Below are 19,955 nucleotides of genomic sequence, written 5' to 3' on the forward strand. Positions count from 1 at the left end.
CCATCCAACCACTTCATCCTCTGTCATAGAAGGTTAGTTAGTTTCAGATGTCATAGGTTAGTTTTCTAAAACTAACTAAATTTATAGAGGTAGAGAGTAGAATGGTGGGTGCCATGGGTCAAGGAAGGAGGACACAGGGAGAGGATGGTCAATGGGTGTAAAGATGCAAGATGAGTGAGCTCTGGGGATCTCCTCTACAGTTTAGTGTCTATGGCTAATCATTCTGCATTTTTAAAAACTCTGGGGGGCATGTGGGATCTTAGTTCCTCCACGAGGGATTAAACCCATTCCTAACTGCTGGACCACCAGTGAAGTACCAATAATTCTATATTTTACACTTAAAATTTTCCTGAGAGGATAACACTTACAGTGTGTGTGCTAATAATGATAATAATGGCCAAAGGAAACTTTAGGAGGTGATGGATATCTGTGCTCTTGATAGTAAGGAGGGGTTCCCGGGTGACAATTGTCCCCAGACTCGTTAAACTGTGTGCATTAAATGTGTACATATCAGTCACTCCTCAGTGAAGTGGTTTTTTAAAAAATGTGGCCAAAAAAATTTGGTGAAAAAGAAAAAGGACAATTTAGTAAGAGGAAATCCTGAGAAACGTGATTTGATTGACTATTTAATGGAAACCCTGGACAATAAATTAGGGGCAACCACCTGGGAGGCTCCAGCGCTGTTAAGGTATTATTCCCAATAGTTTATCAACAGGTGTTATCTTTAGGGTTCAGGAACAAAAATTAGAATTTGCGGAATTTTCAGTAACACCCCAAATCTTAAGTTATTGTTTGTTAGTGCCTCAGTCATGTTAGTTGCTCTTTGCAATCCCATGGGCTGCAGCCCACCGTGTTCCTCTGTCCATGGAATTCTCCAGACAAGAATACTGGAGTGGGTTGCCATGCCTTTCTCTGGGGGATCTTCCTGACCCAGGCATGGAACCTGAGTCTCCTGTACTGCAGGCAGATTCTTTACCATCTGAGCCACCAGGGAAGCCCAAGTTATTCTTTAATTATTTCTAAAATTAATTATATTATTTACTCATGGATATCTAAAAAATTGTATACAAAGAAATATTAATTTTAGTTGCATTTATGAAAACTATAGTCTATAGCAAATATTCAAACACTAGAAAACACCAGCAGGATGCCCTGGTAAGTTGGAACTTCTCCTTCCAATGCATGGGGTACAGGTTTGATCCGTGATTGGAGAGCTAAGAGCCCACATGCCTCTGGCCAAAACACATAAAACAGAAGCAGTATTGTAACAAATTCAATGAAGACTTTAAAAATGGTCCAATATAAAAAAAATCTTTAAAATAAACACCAGGAAACATCACGGTGTATTATAATGTAACATTCAGATTTCCCAGTGAGACATTAATAGTTAACAGCACTAGTCAGAATCATACATTGAAATTGCTCTTTTTAAAACTTCCATTTAAATTTTGCTTCCAAAATTTATTATTTCTTGGAACACCATTCATAAGATTTGTGGAAAGCATACAATATACAAAATGTATTAATAAATTAATAAAATTTATTAGTTATTATTTTATAATAACTACTTTTAATAACTATTTTATAATAACTACTACAACAATCACTCACCATTAGAGACAGGCAGGTCACAGACACACACTTACAACATGGCTATAGCTATATCTTAGAAGATCGACTGGTTAATCATCACTGCTCTTCTGGGTGTTCCTGTCTGGTTTCCAAAACTATCACCCTTGACCTTGGACTCTGTGTGTCAGCGTCTCCTGAACTCATGTTCCACTGCACTTCAGTGGATTCCTTCAGATCAGTAACATCTCTGTGTTACTTGCAAAGCTTTCATTCTTGAAGGAGAATAATAGAGTTTTTTCTTGTTTTCCTGACTTCTCCACTGGTTTTCCTCGAAATTTGAAATTTGGAAAAACACAGAAATTTCCCAAGCAATTCTTTCAAGTAAAGAATTCTCACATGCAGCTCAAAATAAGCTGCAGGTCTGGTGGGGATGGGCCATCAGCAGGGCCCTGGAAGGGAAGTAGGTAGCTTGATGGGGTGGGGGAGGAACTGGGACTTGGGGCTGCAGTCCAACCTCAGGACAAATCACCTGTGAAAACAGGAGCCCATAAGCCTGTCTTCTTCAATTTAGCCTTGGCTAGAAAACATATTGGCTTTCCTGGTGGCTCCGTGGTAAAGAATCTGCCTGCCAATGCAGGAGACCCAGGTTCAATCCCTGGGTCAGGAAGATCCTCTGAGAAGGAAATGGCAACCGACTCCAGTATTCTTGCCTGGAGAATCCCATGGACAGAGGAGCCTGATGGGCTATAGTTCATGGGGCCACATAGAGTCGGACACAACTTATCGACTAAACAATAGAAAACACATTGGAAACAGCAGCCCCCAGCCTCATTTAGTAGCCAGTGAAGAAACTTTAAAGAATGAAGAAAACTGACAAGGTGCTTGGAAAAGACATGTCCTGACTTAACTGTGATGACTTGTCAAAGAAAGAAGGAAAATATTAGGGAAATACTGACACAACGGTTTATATCAATTAAAATGAAAACTACACCTATTTCTTCCTTGTCATAAAGCTGAGTTTCTGCCTAAGGCTCTTTGTTTGGAAGGCCAAACAACTTTCTGGTAATATTGAGAGATTTGATTTTTATAGTTTCAAGGACAGTAGACTTGAAATCCTGACACAGGTTTGCTCTTTGAAACTACACTTGTCAAAATGTTTGTGGGGGCTGGGGGGGACTGTGTTTGTTAAATTATAACAACTTAAAGTCAGGAGAAGTTGATTTATTCACAAGTTCTAGTGATAATTTTTCACCAGAACGTTACTCAGTTCAGTTCAGTTGCTCAGTTGTATCTGACTCTTTGTGACCCCAGGGAGCCCGCCAGACTTCCGGAGCTTACTCAAACTCATGTCCATTGAGTCAGTGATGCCATCCAACCATCTCATCCTCTGTCGTCCCCTTCTCCTCCCGCCTTCAGTCTTTGCCAGGACGTTACTGGCCTAACTCTATTCCACTTAATCTTTATAAAAGGACTTTATGGGGCTTCCCTTGTGGTCTAATGGTTAAGAATTTGCCTTGCAATGCAGGGAACACCGGTTCAATCCCTGGGTCGGGAAGATCCCACATGTCACAGGGCAACGAAGCCTGTACACCACAGCTACTGAGCCTGCCCTCTGGAGACCACGAACCGCAACAAGAGAAGCTACTGCGACGAGAGGCGTACGCACAGCAGTTAGAGAGCAAAGCCCACAGGCAGCAGGAGGACCCAGCACACCAAAGATAATTAGGAAATTAGCTAAAAGCACATTTCCTATTGTAAAAAATGGATTGCAAGGAAAATAAAGGGACTGTGGAGGAGATTGACTTTGGAACTGCTAGAATCTCAGTTTGTTATGATCCAGCCCTCGGCCCTTTATCTCAGGTTTTGCACAGATGAGGAAGGTGCTTGTCCTAAAGACCACCGGATGCTCAAGGCTGCTGTGGATGACACCTGGGACCTGGAGAAAAGGGACCATCAGGCCCGGACACCTGACCACAGTCTCAGGCCCGTCTCTCTTTGGAAAAGTGTCAGAATCCAAGAGCAGCAAGAGGTGCAAACAAGAGAGGCCTGTCCTGTCTCTTTAATCTCCTTTACTCTGGGGCAGTTCCTCAGTCAGTCATTGTTTTTTATGACTGACGCACAAAATATAAAGACCATTTATTTTGAAGAATGTCCCTCAGCTTGGGTTTAAGTGATATTCCCTCAAGATTATAGAATCAGGCTCTGTGTTTTGGGAAGAAGACCAAGGCCCTGATACTGCAAAAGACTGAGGGCAGGCGAAGAAGGGGGCAATAGAGAATGAAATGTATGGATGGCACCATTAACTCAATGGGAATGAGTTTGAGCAAACTCCGGGAGTTAGTGAAGGACAGGGGAGCTTGGCCTAAAAGGCACATAACTTCAGAGGCTGAATTCCATGGACTGTATAGTCCATGGGGTTGCAAAGAGTTGGACACGACTGAGCGACTTTCACTTTCACTTTTTCCCCTTTTGCAGTGGAAATCACTATCCATTCAAAACCCGGTCCTCACACTTTTTTATAGCTGCACCCCAGTGGGTAGACCACTCTCCGATGTTTGAGTATATGGGGTTTTTTCCCCAACATTTTGTGATTTCAATTAACACTGCAAGAAATTATTTTGTATGTAAATATTTTCTTGTTTTTGGAGCTATGAATTTCTACAGGTGGAATTAGTGGCACAAATAGAAAATACATATATAATATTTTTAGATAATGCCAAAGCTTCTTCACTCAGTCATGTCCGACTCTTTGCAACCCCATGGACTGTAGCCTATCAGGCTCCTCTGTCCATGGGATTTTCCAGGCAAGAGTGCTGGAGTGGATTTCCATTTCCTTCTCCAGGGGATCTTCCCGACCCAGGAATCGAACCCGGATCTCCTGCATTGCAGGCAGACGCTTTACCGTCTGAGCCACCAGGGTAGCCCCCCGAAAAGCGTTGTACCAGTTTTCATCCCTACCATCAAAGCATGAGATTGCCTGCTTTTCCAGTCCCGCTAACCAGAATGTGCCATTATACTTTAAAATTTTCACCATTAAGTGAAAAATGATTTCAGTACAGTTTTAAGTTGCATTGCCCTATGCGTGAGGTTAAACAGTTTTTCTTTTAAGAATATTGTGAATTTTGCCCATTTTTCTATTGGGCACATGCTTTAAAAAAAAAAGAAAAAGATTGGCTATGAATTGCATTTTCCTTTCAAAATGCTGGGCAGAAGCTGGAAGTTATACATTTGCTTAACATGTATCCTCTTCATATTTCTCATTGTAAATTCTCTAATTGCGGTAACATTTTAGTCCTTGATATGGGTATGGTCACTGAAAACATTTTATCAAGCTGTACATGTATGACTTGTACATTTCTAAAAAGTTACTTGAAAAACCCTGAGCTGACTTAATTCTGTGCTAAATTATGAGTGTCTCGTCTGCCCGATGCTTAAAGGAAGCCTGATGATTCCCAGAATCACACCCAAGTAACCCTGATGTGAAAAGATGAAAGGATGTCCTAAAAGGCAAACCCAGCAACACAGCACACACACGTTCTGCTTCCTCTCCCACCCTGATGCCCACTCCTACCAGCTTCTAAGTCCTCATGGAAGCTGACACCCCTAGACGGATCCGCCTAACTCACCACCTATAGGAAAGGATTTATCCAACAGGCAGCAGGAAGGACCCCCTGGTTTTAGTTATTTACCTACAATCCCTTCTTTGTGTCCCAATAAGTGACGCCCCTCTGTTTCAAGCCTCATTTTCTCCGTAATTTTCAGGGATAGTAGCAGGAAGCAGGTAATCAAGCCTATTAAATGTGATAAGCTCCTTAGAGAAAGACCCTTAAGGGCTTCGATATTTTTCCACTATATTCACGCACTGAGCAGAGCAGGACTGGCTAGTTATATGTGTCCCCTCATACCCTCAGCCCCTGTGGCAGAGACGGGGTAATCCAAAGAAACCTGCTATGGGGTGTGGGGCTGGATGGATGGAGGGCTTTTAAAAAAAAAATTACTGGTCGATTTGCACCTTTCAGGATAGTCCTAGCTGAAATTACAGTGTAAACACACACACACACACACGCACTTTCTCTCCCCCTTCTCTGTTTTGAGCAGCATTGGGAGCTGTGGCAAGAACCCAGGCTCTCTGAGCATCACTGGACCTCAGTCTGACCCCCAGTTTCGGACAGCGTACTGGATTGTCCACACTTGCGTGGTGCAGGCCTGGAGAACAAGCGTGTAGCCACCCCAGATGTCTTTCTTCATCTCCAAACATCGCTTGGTGATTCTGTTGATAACAGCTCTTCCCTGGATGGAAGGAGAAAGAGTGAAATTACAAACACACCTTGGAAGAACATCCCTTCGCCTGCTCCCAGTCTGCCTGCCATGCTCCGATACAAGTCCGAGGGCTCCCTCAGTCCTCGGCAAGTCATCCAGAGGAGACAGGAAGCCAAGCGCAGAGTTAGATCACCCAAAACCTTCTCTCCTCCCCCCCCGAGTGAGCTAACCCCAGACCCGGGAGTGAACAGTGCCGGGCTGTTTCCTCTGTTCTCCTCCACCCCTCCTGAGCTGGAAGCATCAGGTCAGCACAGCTGGCAAGGCAGCCTGCAGCCTGGAGAACCACGGTCCTCTATTAGGTCTCCTTTCTACATCTTCACCACTGAGCTCATGAAACTCATCCGGGCCCTCCCTCCCACCAGCAAGGCTCTCTGGTGGGACAGGAGCAAAAGCCCCATTCAAGAATCTCAGCCTGTTTTCTCCACCTGCTTTCTCCGAGGGGCCGTTTCTGCCCCCTTGTTATGGGGGCTTCACCAGGGTTTACTGCTGGAAACACTGAGGGCTTTAAAGTCAAAGAGTCTGGGTTGAATGCTTGCTCCGTTAATGGAGAGAGAGATGTGGGCAGATGACAATTCCAGGGTTGACACTGACTGAACTCTGCCTGACAGGGAAGACGTGCAACAGATCTTAGCTCTGTTGCTTTCCCCATCCTCACGGGGCCGAGGGAGGGACGGCGTCCTACTCTGTGCCCCCTTGTGCCACCTTCATCACCCCCAACCTCTTTGCTCCTTACCTGCTCACCTTGACACTGAGGGTCATGCCATCTCTCCTGGTCCTGTCCCCCTCTCCTAGCTTTTCTACTCCCCACCCCACTCTCCACTGCTTTGCAGGAATCTGCCTCAGTGCCTGGGTCAAACAGTTCCCTATAGCCTCAGAGTTCACAGCATCCAGGCAGATGTCTGGTGAGAAGTTCACTGCTCCCCATCCATGACCTACCCCTCCCCATGTATTTCCTTGACACCAAGCAGAGCTGCTGCTGTTTAGTCGCTCAGTCGTGTCTGACTCTTTGCAACCCTATGGACTATAGCCCGCTAGGCTCCTCCGTCCATAGGATTCTCCAGGCAAGAATCCTGGAATGGGTTGCTGCTCTCTACGATGCCAAGAGCTGACTCATTGGAAAAGACCCTTATGCTGGGAAAGATTTAGGGCAGGAGGAGAAGGGGACGGCAGAGGATAAGATGGTTGGATGGCATCACTGACTCAATGGACATGGGTTTGAGTGGACTCTAGGAGTTGGTGATGAATAGGGAGGCCTGGCATGCTGCGATTCATGGGGTCGCAAAGAGTTGGACACGACTGAGCGACTGAACTGGACTGAACTGAACGTCCAAATCTCTGCTCCCTCTCTGACCCCCGCATTCGTGCCTCTCATCTCTTCCAACCACAGGCTGCCCCCAATGACCCTGCTCCCCCAGTCTCACCTGACTGCTCCCTCACCACCTGGGTCTCTCTCGGCCACCTCCACACCTCCCTGGGTGTATCCATCCAGCATCGGTCATTCAGGGCTGCCCTCCCGTTCTTCAACTGCCTCCATCACTCCCATCGCTCCATTCTCTGGGCCCCATTCCTGGACCACAGAGTGCTCCTGGAGAGGGTCCATTAACCGAGTAGCCTGTCCCCAGAAGTGCCTGTAGCAGCCTGGCCTCAGAGCTTGGCTGACTCCTGCGGGCTCCTCGCCCAGGCCTCCTCAACACACTTTTACCCCTCAACCACCTTCACTAAACGCCTTTATTTGTTCCTTTGTCAAAAGACCTTGCTTCCAGCCAATCTAGCCCCACCCCAAGTGCCATGAGCAATCTCAGGGGTGGTCTCAGAGGACTGCCCTGTCTCTGTCTCTGCTGTCAGCCTCCCTGTGCTCAGAGCCCAGCCATCCCTAATGCTGAAGAAACACCCTTCCTGTCTAACATCCTTCTCTTATTTCTCCCTCTTGGCAGATTCCTTTCCTACTGACTTTAAATATATCCAAATGTTCTAATATTCGAGAAGGAAAAAAAAGCTCCTAACTCTACCATCTTTTTCAACCAACACTCAGTATTTTTCTCCCTTTAAGAATCAAACTTCCCAAGCAGTGAGGCAAAAACAATGGATATGATTCTGTGTTTGAATCCTGGATACGCTGTGTGACCTGGGGGATGTTGTTTGACTTCTTTGTGCTTTAGTTACTTCACAGATAAAGTTGAGCAAATGGTAATACATCTCTTATAAGATTTGGGTAAGAATTAAATTAGGTAGTGTTTATTCCAATGTTTGGTACTTAAATATATACTCAATAAATCTTGGTTATTACAATGTATAGGCTTCCTTGGAGGCTCAGTGTGTAAGAAACCATCTGCCAATGCAAGAGGTGTGGATTTGAACCCTGGATTTGGAAGATCCCTTAGAGGAGGAAATGGCAACACACTCCGGTATTCTTGCCTGGGAAATCCCAAGGACACAGAAGCCTGACGGGCTACATTCCATGGGGGTCTCAAAAGAGTCAAACATGACTTGGTGACCAAACAACAACAAAAATCACCCTGATACAGACCATTATCTCTAATGAACTCAGACCAAAAAAAAAAAAAAAGACTTCAACAAAATACTTGAAAAACTGTGCACGTTCAGTTCAGTTGAGTTGCTCAGTTGTGTCCGACTCTTTGTGACTCCATGGATTGCAACACACCAGGCTTCCCTGTCCATCACCAATTTCCAGAGCTTGCTCAAACTCGTGTCCATCACATCAGTGATGCCATCCATCCATCTCATCCTCCGTGCTCCCCTTCTCCTCCTGCCTTCAATCTTTCAAAGCATCAGGGTCTTTTCCAATGAATCAGCTCTTCACATCAGGTGGCCAAAGTATTGGAGCTTCAGCTTCATCATCGTTCAGAATTTCCTTTAGGATGGCCTGGTTGGATCTCCTCGCAGTCCAAGGGACTCTCAAGAGTCTTCTCCAACACCACATTTCAAAAGCATCAATTCTTCGGTGCTCAGCTTTCTTTATGGTCCAACTCTCACATCCATACATGACTACTGGAAAAACCGTAGCTTTGACTATATGGACCTTTGTTGGCAAAGTAATGTCTCTGCTTTAGGTATGTATGTATGTTTTCCTGGAGACAGTCCATAGCATTCCTCAAGGGGTTATTAGCTTTAAGACTCATTGCTAGATAAGTCCTTGTCTCTTGTCTCATGTCTCATGTCTCCATGTCTGTGAACCTAACACAGCACTAAGATGCTCAAAGATACTCTCACGACAAAACATTGCCTACCCTCCTCCCTCAGGACATCCCATTCCTGTCAATGTGGCTTAAGAACGTAGCCTCCCCACATAGTAGATTCACACATAGATCGTGGTCAGGCGCATCCCTCAAGCCACTGCAACGTGACTCCTGCAGCATTCCCTCTACCCTGTTCTTAGTCAACTGACGATGAGGTTAAATCAGAGCTTTTACTTCAGTTCCTGTTGATTTTCAGCCCAGACTCTCTGATGATCACAAAAGCTAATATTGTTGAACCCTCTATATGAGCCACGAACCATAATTGATTTACACACATCATCTCATTAAGTCATCTCCACAGATTTGTAAAGTAGAAATTATCATCAAGATGAAGAAACTGAGTCTCAAAAAAGGATAGCAGAATAGCTAAAGAAGACCGAATTAGGATTAGAAGGCAAACTCTGAATTAAGTTACAACAGATTCCAATATTTTTTACCTTGGCCATGCCACTTGGGTCAACACACTCAGTATTTTATGCCCAGTGTTTCATGCTCAGACTAGAAAAATTTCTAGGCTTTTCCCTACACACTGCCACAAAACTAGTCTTTCAAAAACACTACCAGATCAAACCTGAACTTCTCAGACTATATTGTTTTTCATCCTTGTTGTTGTTGTTGTTGCGACTACAGAATGAAATACATCAGGCTCCTCTGTCCTCCTCTATCTCCCAGAGTTTGCTCAAATTCATGCTTACTGAATCAGTGATGCTATCTTCTCCAGCATCACAATTCAAAAGTATCTATTCTTCAGCGCTCAGCCTTCTTTATGGTCCAGCTCTCAGACTATACATTAATATATTTATCTTAAAAAGAAACAAAAACATGTGACTCACCGGTTTAAAATCCCAATGTATGTTCAGTCTGTCTTTGACTGCCTTGGAACATGGCTCTAAAGTGGGCTTCTCCCCTTTACCGGGGTCTGTCAGACAGCGATCATCAGCGTCTCTCTGTGCAATCAGTGGTCCCACATAGAATTCCCCAGTTACGTGATAGTAGACGTTCTGCAAGAGAACAAAGGGATTTGCCATGGACACTCAGTCAGGGATGCCCTTGACCTCACAGAGGACATAAAGACTGCCTTGGGTCCCTTAGACACCCAGTCACCATGGAGGAATCCTTGAGCATTCCTGGGTAACAAGGAGTCTCCTCTGTTCTCTTCCCCATCCCCAGCTGATTCGAGAAAGAAGACCAGGCATGACAAAAAGACACTAGCCTGCTTCCTTCCACAGGGCTCCAATAGAATCATTTCCTACTGGACGAGGGAGCTTATCTTGGAAAATAGAAGCAACACAACTCAACTTCAGAAGCGGTCATTATAAACCCCAGCTAAGGACTTGTCAGAAAACCTTTCAAATGCTCAATCACTCCCTACCTTGCTCTGTGAACTTGGACAAACTGGTTGTTTTCGTGTCTCTGGTTTGTTTTTTTTTTTTTTCCCCAATGTTATCTACCCTGCAGACCTCAAAAGGTTCCCGTGAGGGCAACATGCAAAGTAACATGAGAGCTGGAAAAAGTCCCCTGGGTGCGCCCTCCACGTGGTCCCCGATCTCTCCTACCCCACGGAGGGGCTTCCACTCAGCTTCTCTCTTCCCTAACCCTCTGTTTCCTTCTCTGTGGAAGAAGCCACAGGGAGCATCACCTGTCCACCTTCCAAGACATACAAGGGGCAGCAAGAGGATGGCAGGGGGCAGGGGAGGAGGAGGAAGGGAAGGGATTGGAGGTTGTTTTCAGTGAAGGTATTGCCATAGAGAGTGCAGTCTTTCTAAGCACGCTTCCTGTACCTGAGATGGAATGACCTCTCAGGTGAGCTCGGAAGGGCTGAGTTACAAGCACAAGTTTGGGCTTCTCCTTGACCCACTACCCAGGCCACTCAGCTCCTGTCTCCCCATCACCTAACACCAAGTCCAAACCTGCCAGGGGCTGAGCTACAACAGACTGACCAGGGGGCCGGAGCAGGACGATACCTGGGAATTGTATTGATGGCAGTAATGCATGATGGGGGTGTTGCCTGGAACAGCTCCCTGGTCCAGGCAGACGCGTTCATCCAACGTGTTTTTCATCTGAGGGAGCAAAGCACACAGCAACACGGTTGGAAAGAGCCAGAGAAGGAGGTTCCCCGACCCTCCCAGGGCCCTGCACCTTTGCCAGTACTCCAAGAGTACCCAAAAGGGGCAAGGGTTTGAGATCCTGGCAGCCACTTTCTAAGCACTAGACAAATGCCAAAGCGAAACTCTGCTGTGATGCGCTTCCTGGGAATGAAGCAGGAAAGAGACAGAACAGGCTCCATCTTGAAAGCAGGACTCCATCTTGGGCCAGACTGTGGACTTATATGAGCTATATGCCCAGTATCTATGGAAACAACATACCAACTGGAAAACCAGACCCCCCGGATGGAAGAGACCCACGGCTTGTACCTAGACTCCCCATTGCCTAAAAAAAATACCCTAATTATCTGTGTAACCAAATAGAATCATAAATTCTATTATGCTTATTGGAGTATGACCACAGGCTTATTGATAATTGTCCACTGTTAGCTACCTAGGCTTAAGGCATACGGATCACGGATTAACTTTGATTGTATCTTTCTTTTCCTTTGTTCAGACTAGTTTCAGGGAATTTGGGGAGGGGGGTTTGGGCACATACACTTAGGGTATGTAAGGTTTTCACAAAAACTGGTCAGGGTCCTTGGCTAAGAGGAGACTCTGCCTTGGGCCCACGGTGTAATAAACTGCACTCCACTATCTGCATTGTCCTTCTGAGTGAGTTTGTTTCCCAGAACTCGTAGCTACAACAGGAACATCCACTCCTCAGACCGTTATAGCAGAGGTAAAGGAAGGGCTCTTATATCCGCATTGAGAGGGGTGAGGCCACACACCCTGGTGGATCGAGGAACTGTGAGGGTCAGAGCAAGGGCTGATGTTTACAAGCTAAGGAACCAGAGACAGAGGGAAGGAAAAGGAGACTGGAGAGTGAGAGAGGAAAGAAAACCAAGAGGGTTGGAGGAGAGAGTTGGGGGTAGGAAGAGAATGGGGGGAATGGGTTTTGAAAACCCTTGTTCGGAAAGTCATGAGACTCAGATCTCTTCATCTTTTACAGGCAAATGTTTAAAACCTGCAATGCAGTTTCATAAAACGTACTCTTCCATAGGCCACAACGCTGCGGACTGGTTTCAGGAGAGGATAAATATTTTTCAGATACCAGTCAAAAGTTTTGCATTTTAGTTTCTTCCGGAGTGCCATTCTGGAAGAAATGTCTCCAAAATCGATTCCAGAGTTCTGCAAAGAAAACATGGAACATGGTTGCACTCTGTAACACCCTGGACTCCACCATGTGGGTGTGCTCAGATGTGTCTGACTCTGTGCAACCCCATGGACTGTAGCCCGCCAGGCTCCTCTGTCTATAGGATTTCCCAGGCAAGAATACTGGAGTGGGTTGCCATTTCCTCCTCCAGGGAATCTTCCTGACCCAGGAATCGAACCTGTGTCTCCTGCATTAGCCAGCAAGTTCTTTACCACTAAGGCATCAGGGAAACAGATAGTGCAGGAGGGAAGCAAGTATTTTCCTGATTCCCTGTAAGATAACCTTTCTCATGTATAGTTTTCCAGGGAAATTGGAAGAAGCTTGACCCCTAGGAATTTCTGCTGGTCTCAGAGGCACTTTCAAGGCTTGCGTATCCAGGTTTATGTCTCATCAGTAGCAAGCTGATGCAGACTGCTCCTGTTTGAGATGATATGCACATCAATCAGGCACAAAATGGTTCTCATGATGGCCAGGAAAGGCTCCCAAAAGGAGCATGCTGGCCGCAAGACTGGGAGGTTAAAGGAGATGTCCTAGAAGTGGTATCTGTGGGGAATCAAAGTGGAAGGATGCTTGAACCCAGAGCCGCAGCTCAGGGACAGAGACAGCATGTCACATCAGCCTCAGGGACTACCATGCGACCTTAGCCAAGGAGGCTTTCCTTGTTCACGTGTGTCCAGTAGAATTACACGGCCTTCTACCACCATTCCTCACCCCACCGCCATGTTCGTTTTCTCTTAAGACAGTGAATCCTTGTCCACTCCTGCCCCACGAGGAATCCCCTGGTATAGATGATGGATGAAGAGCACAGAATCTAGAAGTTTCCTTGGTTTGAATCCCATCTCTGCTCTTAGGACCTTCTTACTTTAACCGGCTTTTCCCCTTCCATTCTCTGTGTGTCCGTCTCTTCATTGATAAACTTAGAATAATAAAAAATAAACCTTATGCCAGAGCTACGTGATGATAGCCATGCGTGCCAGAAACTTAGTCCTGGGACACAAACGCGAATGCCATTGCCCTCACAGGGAGGACGTGACTTCAGGTCTTTAGGGCTGGAGTGGCCCTGTTGCAGAGAGAAGCCAATTCTGACTCCAGGCTGAAACTGCTTCTTTGACTTGCTTTCCCTTGCTCTTGTTGTAATCACACCTAATGGGCTGCCTCAGAGAATCCTGCCCCTCTGCCTGACTCTTAAAGTGCGTCTGTTGAGAAACCTGTCCACCCGTGGATGGCAGGAAGGAAGAAATTAACACACTCCTTGCCTAAGGCTTGCAGTCCTAGGAGATGTTTGCAAGATTAATGGCCTCTTTACTTTGTTTCCTCACCTTCCTCCCCTCCATCTCTGATCTATAAAAGAACGGGACATCCAGACGGCATAAGATGGCTACTTTGAGACATTCCTTTGCCGTCTTCTGGTGAATAAAGTCATATTCCTTGCCTCAACGCCTCATCTCTTGGATTCATTGGCCCATCGTGCCGTGAGCAGCCTAAGCTTGGGCTCTTGTCCCTTCCCATTCCCACCAGGACCACCTCCCTTTCCTCCTCCTCCATCCTTCTCAGCTTCTGTCCCATCCAGGACGAACCTGGAGAGGTACGTTCCAGGCCATGTAGACCATGTCTTTGTACTCGTCCATCCAGATTTCAGCCACTCTCAGGGCGTTCCGCTTCAAGGGAATTCTCAGGTCTAAAGAGTAGGGCTTGTGGTGTCTCTCCAGGTGGGCGACTCGGGAGCAGGGCAAGACTTCAATCTTACCTCCACATTGCCACACCTGCAAGGGAAGGAAAAACAAAATCGCCCGGGCAAGCTGGACACGCAGACGTAAGAGCACAGCCTGTTGACGGGGACACCACTCTTCAGAACCACTTTTTAAAGAGTGTAGGGACTTCCCCGGCAGTCCAGTGGTTAAGACTCCATGCTTCCACTGCAGGGGGTGAGGGTTTGATCCCTGGTCGGGGAACTAAGATCCCACATGCCTGGTAACCAAAAATCCAGAACATAAACCAGAAGCAATATTGTAAAAAGTTCAATAAAGACAGAAAATGGTCCACATTAAAAAAAAAATTTTTTTAATAGAGTGTAAATTCAGTCCTTCTACCTGTCTCTATGAGCCTCCCAACCTATTCATTGAAAAAATAGTGCTCCTCTCCTTATCGCTCAGAAGCTCCAGAATCCCACCAGGTGTAGGCTCTGGCCCACAGGAACTGTGAGATAATCAATGGATCTTGCTTTGAGCCACTAAGTTTGTGATAATTTTGTTACACTGCAATTGATAACTAATACAGGTAATTCTTGACCAAGAGATACCCTGACTTATGATCTAGTCGTTAACATTCTTTCTTCTTATCTTGATGGAAACACACATACTTGTCAGTCCATACATTCTAATATGTGGCTTAAAATATTTAAAAATACTGCCTTTGTCCCAGTAGACGATAGAACTAGTAGATGTAGATTTACTACTTCATCCCTGTAGAAGATACAGCTAATGATGAGTGTGTTCTCTTCATGGATGTCCAAGTGAGCTGCATTTTCTGGAAAACACTAGCCTGTTGGGGGCCAGAGTGAGGTACTCTGCCCATGGCAAAGGTCATGAGGAAGGAGGCTCGACATACGCAAAGGCGGGATCGAGCCTCAGGAGTCCCCCTGGAAATCCTTGAGCATCTACCCCCATAACCAGAGCCTGCCTACTTTACTACTTTGTGCTCTCACCTACACCTCTGATTTTACGGGGGGCCTGTCTCCCACCACCTCTTTCGGAGAGGGAGTTAACTTAGAGCTCCAGTTAACAATAATTCCTGGGCATGATAGGAGTGGTTCAACCTACAAACTCCTCTGAAGGTTCTCTAGCCTGCCTGACGGGCTTGTCCGGCCACATGTGATTGCTCACAGCCTCCCAACCGTGAGAGGCACGAGATGCTTTAAACCTTCTAAAAACAGGTTCCTTAGAAAAGTTAGAAAACTATTAGAATAAGTATAATGGGCTGATTAGAAATTGTATTGGTGAAGGGTTTTTCATTTGTTGAGCCAATGTTTGTTGCTAAGTCTCCATATCCCCTGCCCTTACACACATTAATGAATATATAGAAGAAATAAGTATTAACCTTTGATATTAATCACGTTAGACCTTAGGCTAAGTAAATTCTTTCCTTAACTAAAACCCACTACACCCTCACCCTGTAGGAATGTAACTTTATTTGGGTGGCGTCTGTTTTAAGAATAATCCCCCTTGGAGAAAAAAGTGTTCTGGTTGACTGACCGCTGTCACAAGGAGAGGGTCATAAATTGTCAGCAGGCCCCCCTGGCCAGAAGATGATGTAACACCCCTAAGACCTCTGTATACATTTGTATGAAGCACCTGACTTTAATAAAAGTCAGGACTGCTGTCCCCGCGTGACTTTTGTATAACATCTCAGTGTATAAAAACAGACTCTGGAAAATAAAGAATTGGGATCAGTTCCTCGAAAGACTGGTCTCCCCATGTCTCTCTCTCTCTCTCTCACTCTGGCTGAGTCTCCATCTGGAGCGCAGAACCCGCCATGCTTACTAATTATGCCTGGGCTTCTAAGATCCGACCGGGGAGGCCTCAGTGTCTCCTCTCCTTCGGAAGAATGGAAGGACGCCTGCGGCCTACGTAAGTGGTGCAAGCTTCTTGTCTTGAAGTTTTATTGGTCTCCCGCATAAACCAAGCTACTCAGCCTCTTTTCTCCACTGAATTTTCCTACTGAGCTATCCTTATTCTATTACTCTTTATATCTTTGATGAATATTTAAATAGTCGCCTAAGCCGTCTCCCCTTCGAATACCCTGGATCAGCCAGGGCTGGACCCCAGCACTAGCCGGTCCAGTTACTATGCTTAGTCGCTCAGTCGTGTCCAGCTCTTGGTGACTCCATGGACTGCAGACCACCAGGCACCTCTGTCCATGAGGATTCAGGCAAGAATACTGGAGTGGGTTGCCATGCCCTCCTCTAGGGGATCTTCCCGATCCAGCGATTGTGCACAGGTCTCCAGCATTGCAGGATTCTTTACTGTCTGAGCTTCCAGGGAAGCCCTTCCAGCAGCGGTTAGCAACCTACCGCACTCATGTCTGCAAATCCCTGAACATCACAGGTCCAGTGGCTCAGTTAAAACACCTTGGGAGGGGTTATCCTAGACCAACAGCTTTCAGATTTTTCTGTCTCAATTTATTCCCACTTGCCAGATGTCCCCCCACACACCCACCCTCCACCCCCTCACTCTTTCTCTGAAACACACGAAAAGAAACAGGAAGTTTCTGATTATAGTAGCTTACTTTGCATCACAAACCATCCTGACATTTTTCAGGAAGTTAGCCCTCACCACGTAGGTATTATGATTATTCCTATTAAGGTAATGGGCCCAACCTTACCAGCTAAGAAATGACAAAGCCAGAAGGATTCTGTGATGCTGTGGCACAGTGCCAGGGATACACAGGGTGCTGAACCAGAGTGGGTGTACTTTCTCTCCCATCAGACCAAAACTCTTCTGTATTTATACACATCCAGGTGCACCATCACTGCCGTGGCCTCTAGGTGTCAGAATAAAACATCACATGCAGCTCTGATGTTCTCCAAGGTCTGTTCCTAGAGAAATGTACATCCTAGCAAATGCTTAGAGGTTTGAAAGGACAAATGGCCACATGCACAAACCACGGAAGCTGAATGCGGGTAAACTGTTTTATCAAGAAAGGGGAAGAATGACTCTTCAGAGGGTACGGCAACTCACTCTAGTATTCTTGCCTGGAGAATGCCATGGACAAAGGAGCCTGGAATGAGTGGAGTGGGTTGCCATGCTCTCCTCCAGGGGATCTTCCTGACCCAGGGATCAAATCTGCGTCTCTTACATCTCCTGCTTTGGTAGGCAAGTTCTTTATCACTGAGCCACCTGAGAAGCTGTTCTCTTCATACCGATGAGAATACAGATGTGGTGTTGAGTGTATCAGAACAATAAGATGGAGGAGACTAGGTTCCCAACACCCTGCTGGTGGTAATTTAGTCACTAAGTCATGTCCAACTCATGTGACCCCATGGACTGTAGATAGCCAGGCTCCTCTGTCCTTAGGATTTCCCAGGCAAGAATACTGGAGCGGGTTGCCACTTCCTACTCCAGGGATCTTCCCAACCCAGGGATCAAACCCACGTCTCCTGCGTTGTAGGCGGTCTCCTGGGTTGTAGGTAGATTCTTTACCGCTGGGCCACCAGGGAAGACTGGAACTGTCATCTGAATCCTGGACTGCTCATGTTCAAATTGTTACAGGAATTAATTTATATCTCATTTAAATCTCTGTTATTTTGGCCTCTGTCACAGAAATCAAACAAGGATTCTAATTCTCACACGTTTATAAATCATTTCAAGTTATTTATCACGTTTGACCTGCACTGTCATCCTTAGGAGGGAAATAAACTGGAGCTTCCCTGGTGGCTCATGGGAAACGAATTGCCTGCAATGCAGGAGATGAGGGTTGGATCCCTGGGTCAGGAAGATCTCCTGGAGAAGAAAATGGCAACACATTCCAGGATTCTTGCCTGGGAAAATCCCATGGACAAAAGATCCAGAAGGGCTACAGTCCACTCAAGTGTTTAGTTGCTACAGTCCATGGAGATGCAAAAGAGTTGGACCTGACTTAGGGACTAAACAACAAAACTGGGGAACAGACCATGAAAGAAAATGGACATGAACTCATGTCATCCTGTCAGCTGCTTGACTGTCCACAGGGGGACAGATTGGCTGCCCACACATCTTTATCCTCTGGTCTCTCTGCCCATTCCAGTTTCTGACTGGTCTTGCAGAGAACCACCCACCCTAAAGTTGGTGTATGTCAGGGGATGTTTGGAAAATGCCTGAAGTCCTCAAGAAAATAGGGACACCATCTTTCCAGCAATATCTCCCAGACTATACAGACCTATACCAAGACGCTCCACTCTAGAAGTTCCACAACCTCTCCTTAGTGACCTGGAAACATGAGAATTTGTTCACCTCTTGAGCCAGTGGCATCCATCCTTGTTCCAAGGTTCCAGAGGTCCTCTACCTTACCCTTCTGCTTTGTCCCATAATGAGAATGGAAACATACCTACCCTCAGGCTAAGTTCCACATTCTCTCCTCCATAGGTCAGCATCCCACCATCCAGAGAGCCAATTTCTTCCAAGAAGAGCCTGTTGGCAGCCAGGATGCCCATGATGGAAGGACTTCTGTGGAGCACATGTCGAGAGAGTCACTCACCCTGGACGCAGAACATCAGGATGAAGGTGACAGGTAGCAAGCTCAGTGATGATGTAGCCTTTGGAACTCTCTCTACCAAAGCTTCTTCTTATCCTGAAGGCTTTCCCCAAACCCTCAGACTGAACTAAGTGCATGGAGCCTTCCTGTCCCAGATTATATTGAAATCCATCTTGGTATCCCTACTTCATAGCCTGATAAATGCTTAAAGGGGCTGATATGTTTTCTAAAACATTATACATTTTGCTTTATTTTGCTTAAAATTCCTTAAATAGCCAAAGTATCTGTGATTTCTTTTCTGGGATCAGCTCTTTTTTTAACTTTTCATTTTGTATTGGGGTATAGTCAATTAACAACATTGTGATAGCTTCCCGTGAACAGTGAAGGGACTCAGCCATACATAGACATGTACCCATTCTCCCCCAAACTCCGCTCCCATCCAGGCTTCCACATAACATCAAGCAGAGTTCCTTGTGCTCTACAATAGGTCCTTGTCGGTTATGAGATCTGCTTCTTTTTTTCTCTATATCCTGTCCTTCACCCCAACTCCTCTGCTCCTCTCACCCCACTCCTAAGACTACCACGAAGGACAAACAAAGCCCAGACCATCCATCCCTGACTTCCCCCAGACTAATCAAGTTTCCTGAGCTCATGCAGACTGACCTCACAGGAGCAGTGACATCGTGGAAATCAACCCAGGCTTTCGGCAGTGCATCATAGCGGCACCAGAGTTCCCAGTTAAACCCGTCAACCGCCAGTGCATATTTAATCAGTTCAAAGGTGTCAAAAAGAATGTTGTCAAACACAGGAGATACGATCACGGTGCGGTCTTCCTGAATCCGAGCCAAGATGGGCTCAGCCCTGCAAGAAGGGTATGTAACAGACCCAGGTGGGATTTGAGGATAATAGTCAAAGTGAGCAGACAAAGCTGCTCCATCCCATCCCCTTGTCCTGACCCTGACCACCTTCTTCACTCAGGCCACACTGGCTAGTAGGCAGAACTCTCCAGAGTTCTGAGAATCTGCAGGTTTGAGAAATAGCTGGGGCTGCTGGCAGCTGACCCCAGTCAAGAGCACATTTGAAACTGGGGTACCCAAGTACCAACCCCAAGCCACTGTGAGCAGTGCTATCAGTATCTGCCTGAATTTGTCTTACTTCTTGAGTCTCCCTGCTTCCAAAATAACATCTCTTTACTATCTGATTCCCCACATTCTTTGAGTAACACAGCTCTTCGTATCATGTAACTTCATGGGAAAACCTTAAGAATTACCAAAAGGT

At 46.0% G+C, this 19,955-nt stretch overlaps 1 protein-coding gene across 1 annotated transcript in view; it reads right to left on the reverse strand.

The window, feature by feature from the left end:
• Nucleotides 1–509: 509 nt before the first annotated feature.
• Nucleotides 510–19,955, reverse strand: part of GALNT8 (polypeptide N-acetylgalactosaminyltransferase 8) — a 43,200-nt gene continuing 23,754 nt past the window's right edge. Inside the window, exons 5-11 of the mRNA XM_070790269.1 lie at nucleotides 19,341–19,538; nucleotides 18,535–18,649; nucleotides 14,027–14,212; nucleotides 12,287–12,424; nucleotides 11,114–11,209; nucleotides 9,983–10,150; nucleotides 510–5,862 (exon numbers count right to left, since the gene is read on the reverse strand). Of these exons, the coding sequence (XP_070646370.1) occupies nucleotides 5,719–5,862; nucleotides 9,983–10,150; nucleotides 11,114–11,209; nucleotides 12,287–12,424; nucleotides 14,027–14,212; nucleotides 18,535–18,649; nucleotides 19,341–19,538 (1,045 nt within the window). The 3' untranslated portion in view covers nucleotides 510–5,718. The remainder of the gene's footprint in view (nucleotides 5,863–9,982; nucleotides 10,151–11,113; nucleotides 11,210–12,286; nucleotides 12,425–14,026; nucleotides 14,213–18,534; nucleotides 18,650–19,340; nucleotides 19,539–19,955) is intronic.

Source organism: Bos indicus, chromosome 5, assembly GCF_029378745.1.
Source record: "Bos indicus isolate NIAB-ARS_2022 breed Sahiwal x Tharparkar chromosome 5, NIAB-ARS_B.indTharparkar_mat_pri_1.0, whole genome shotgun sequence".
Lineage (NCBI taxonomy): Eukaryota > Metazoa > Chordata > Mammalia > Artiodactyla > Bovidae > Bos > Bos indicus.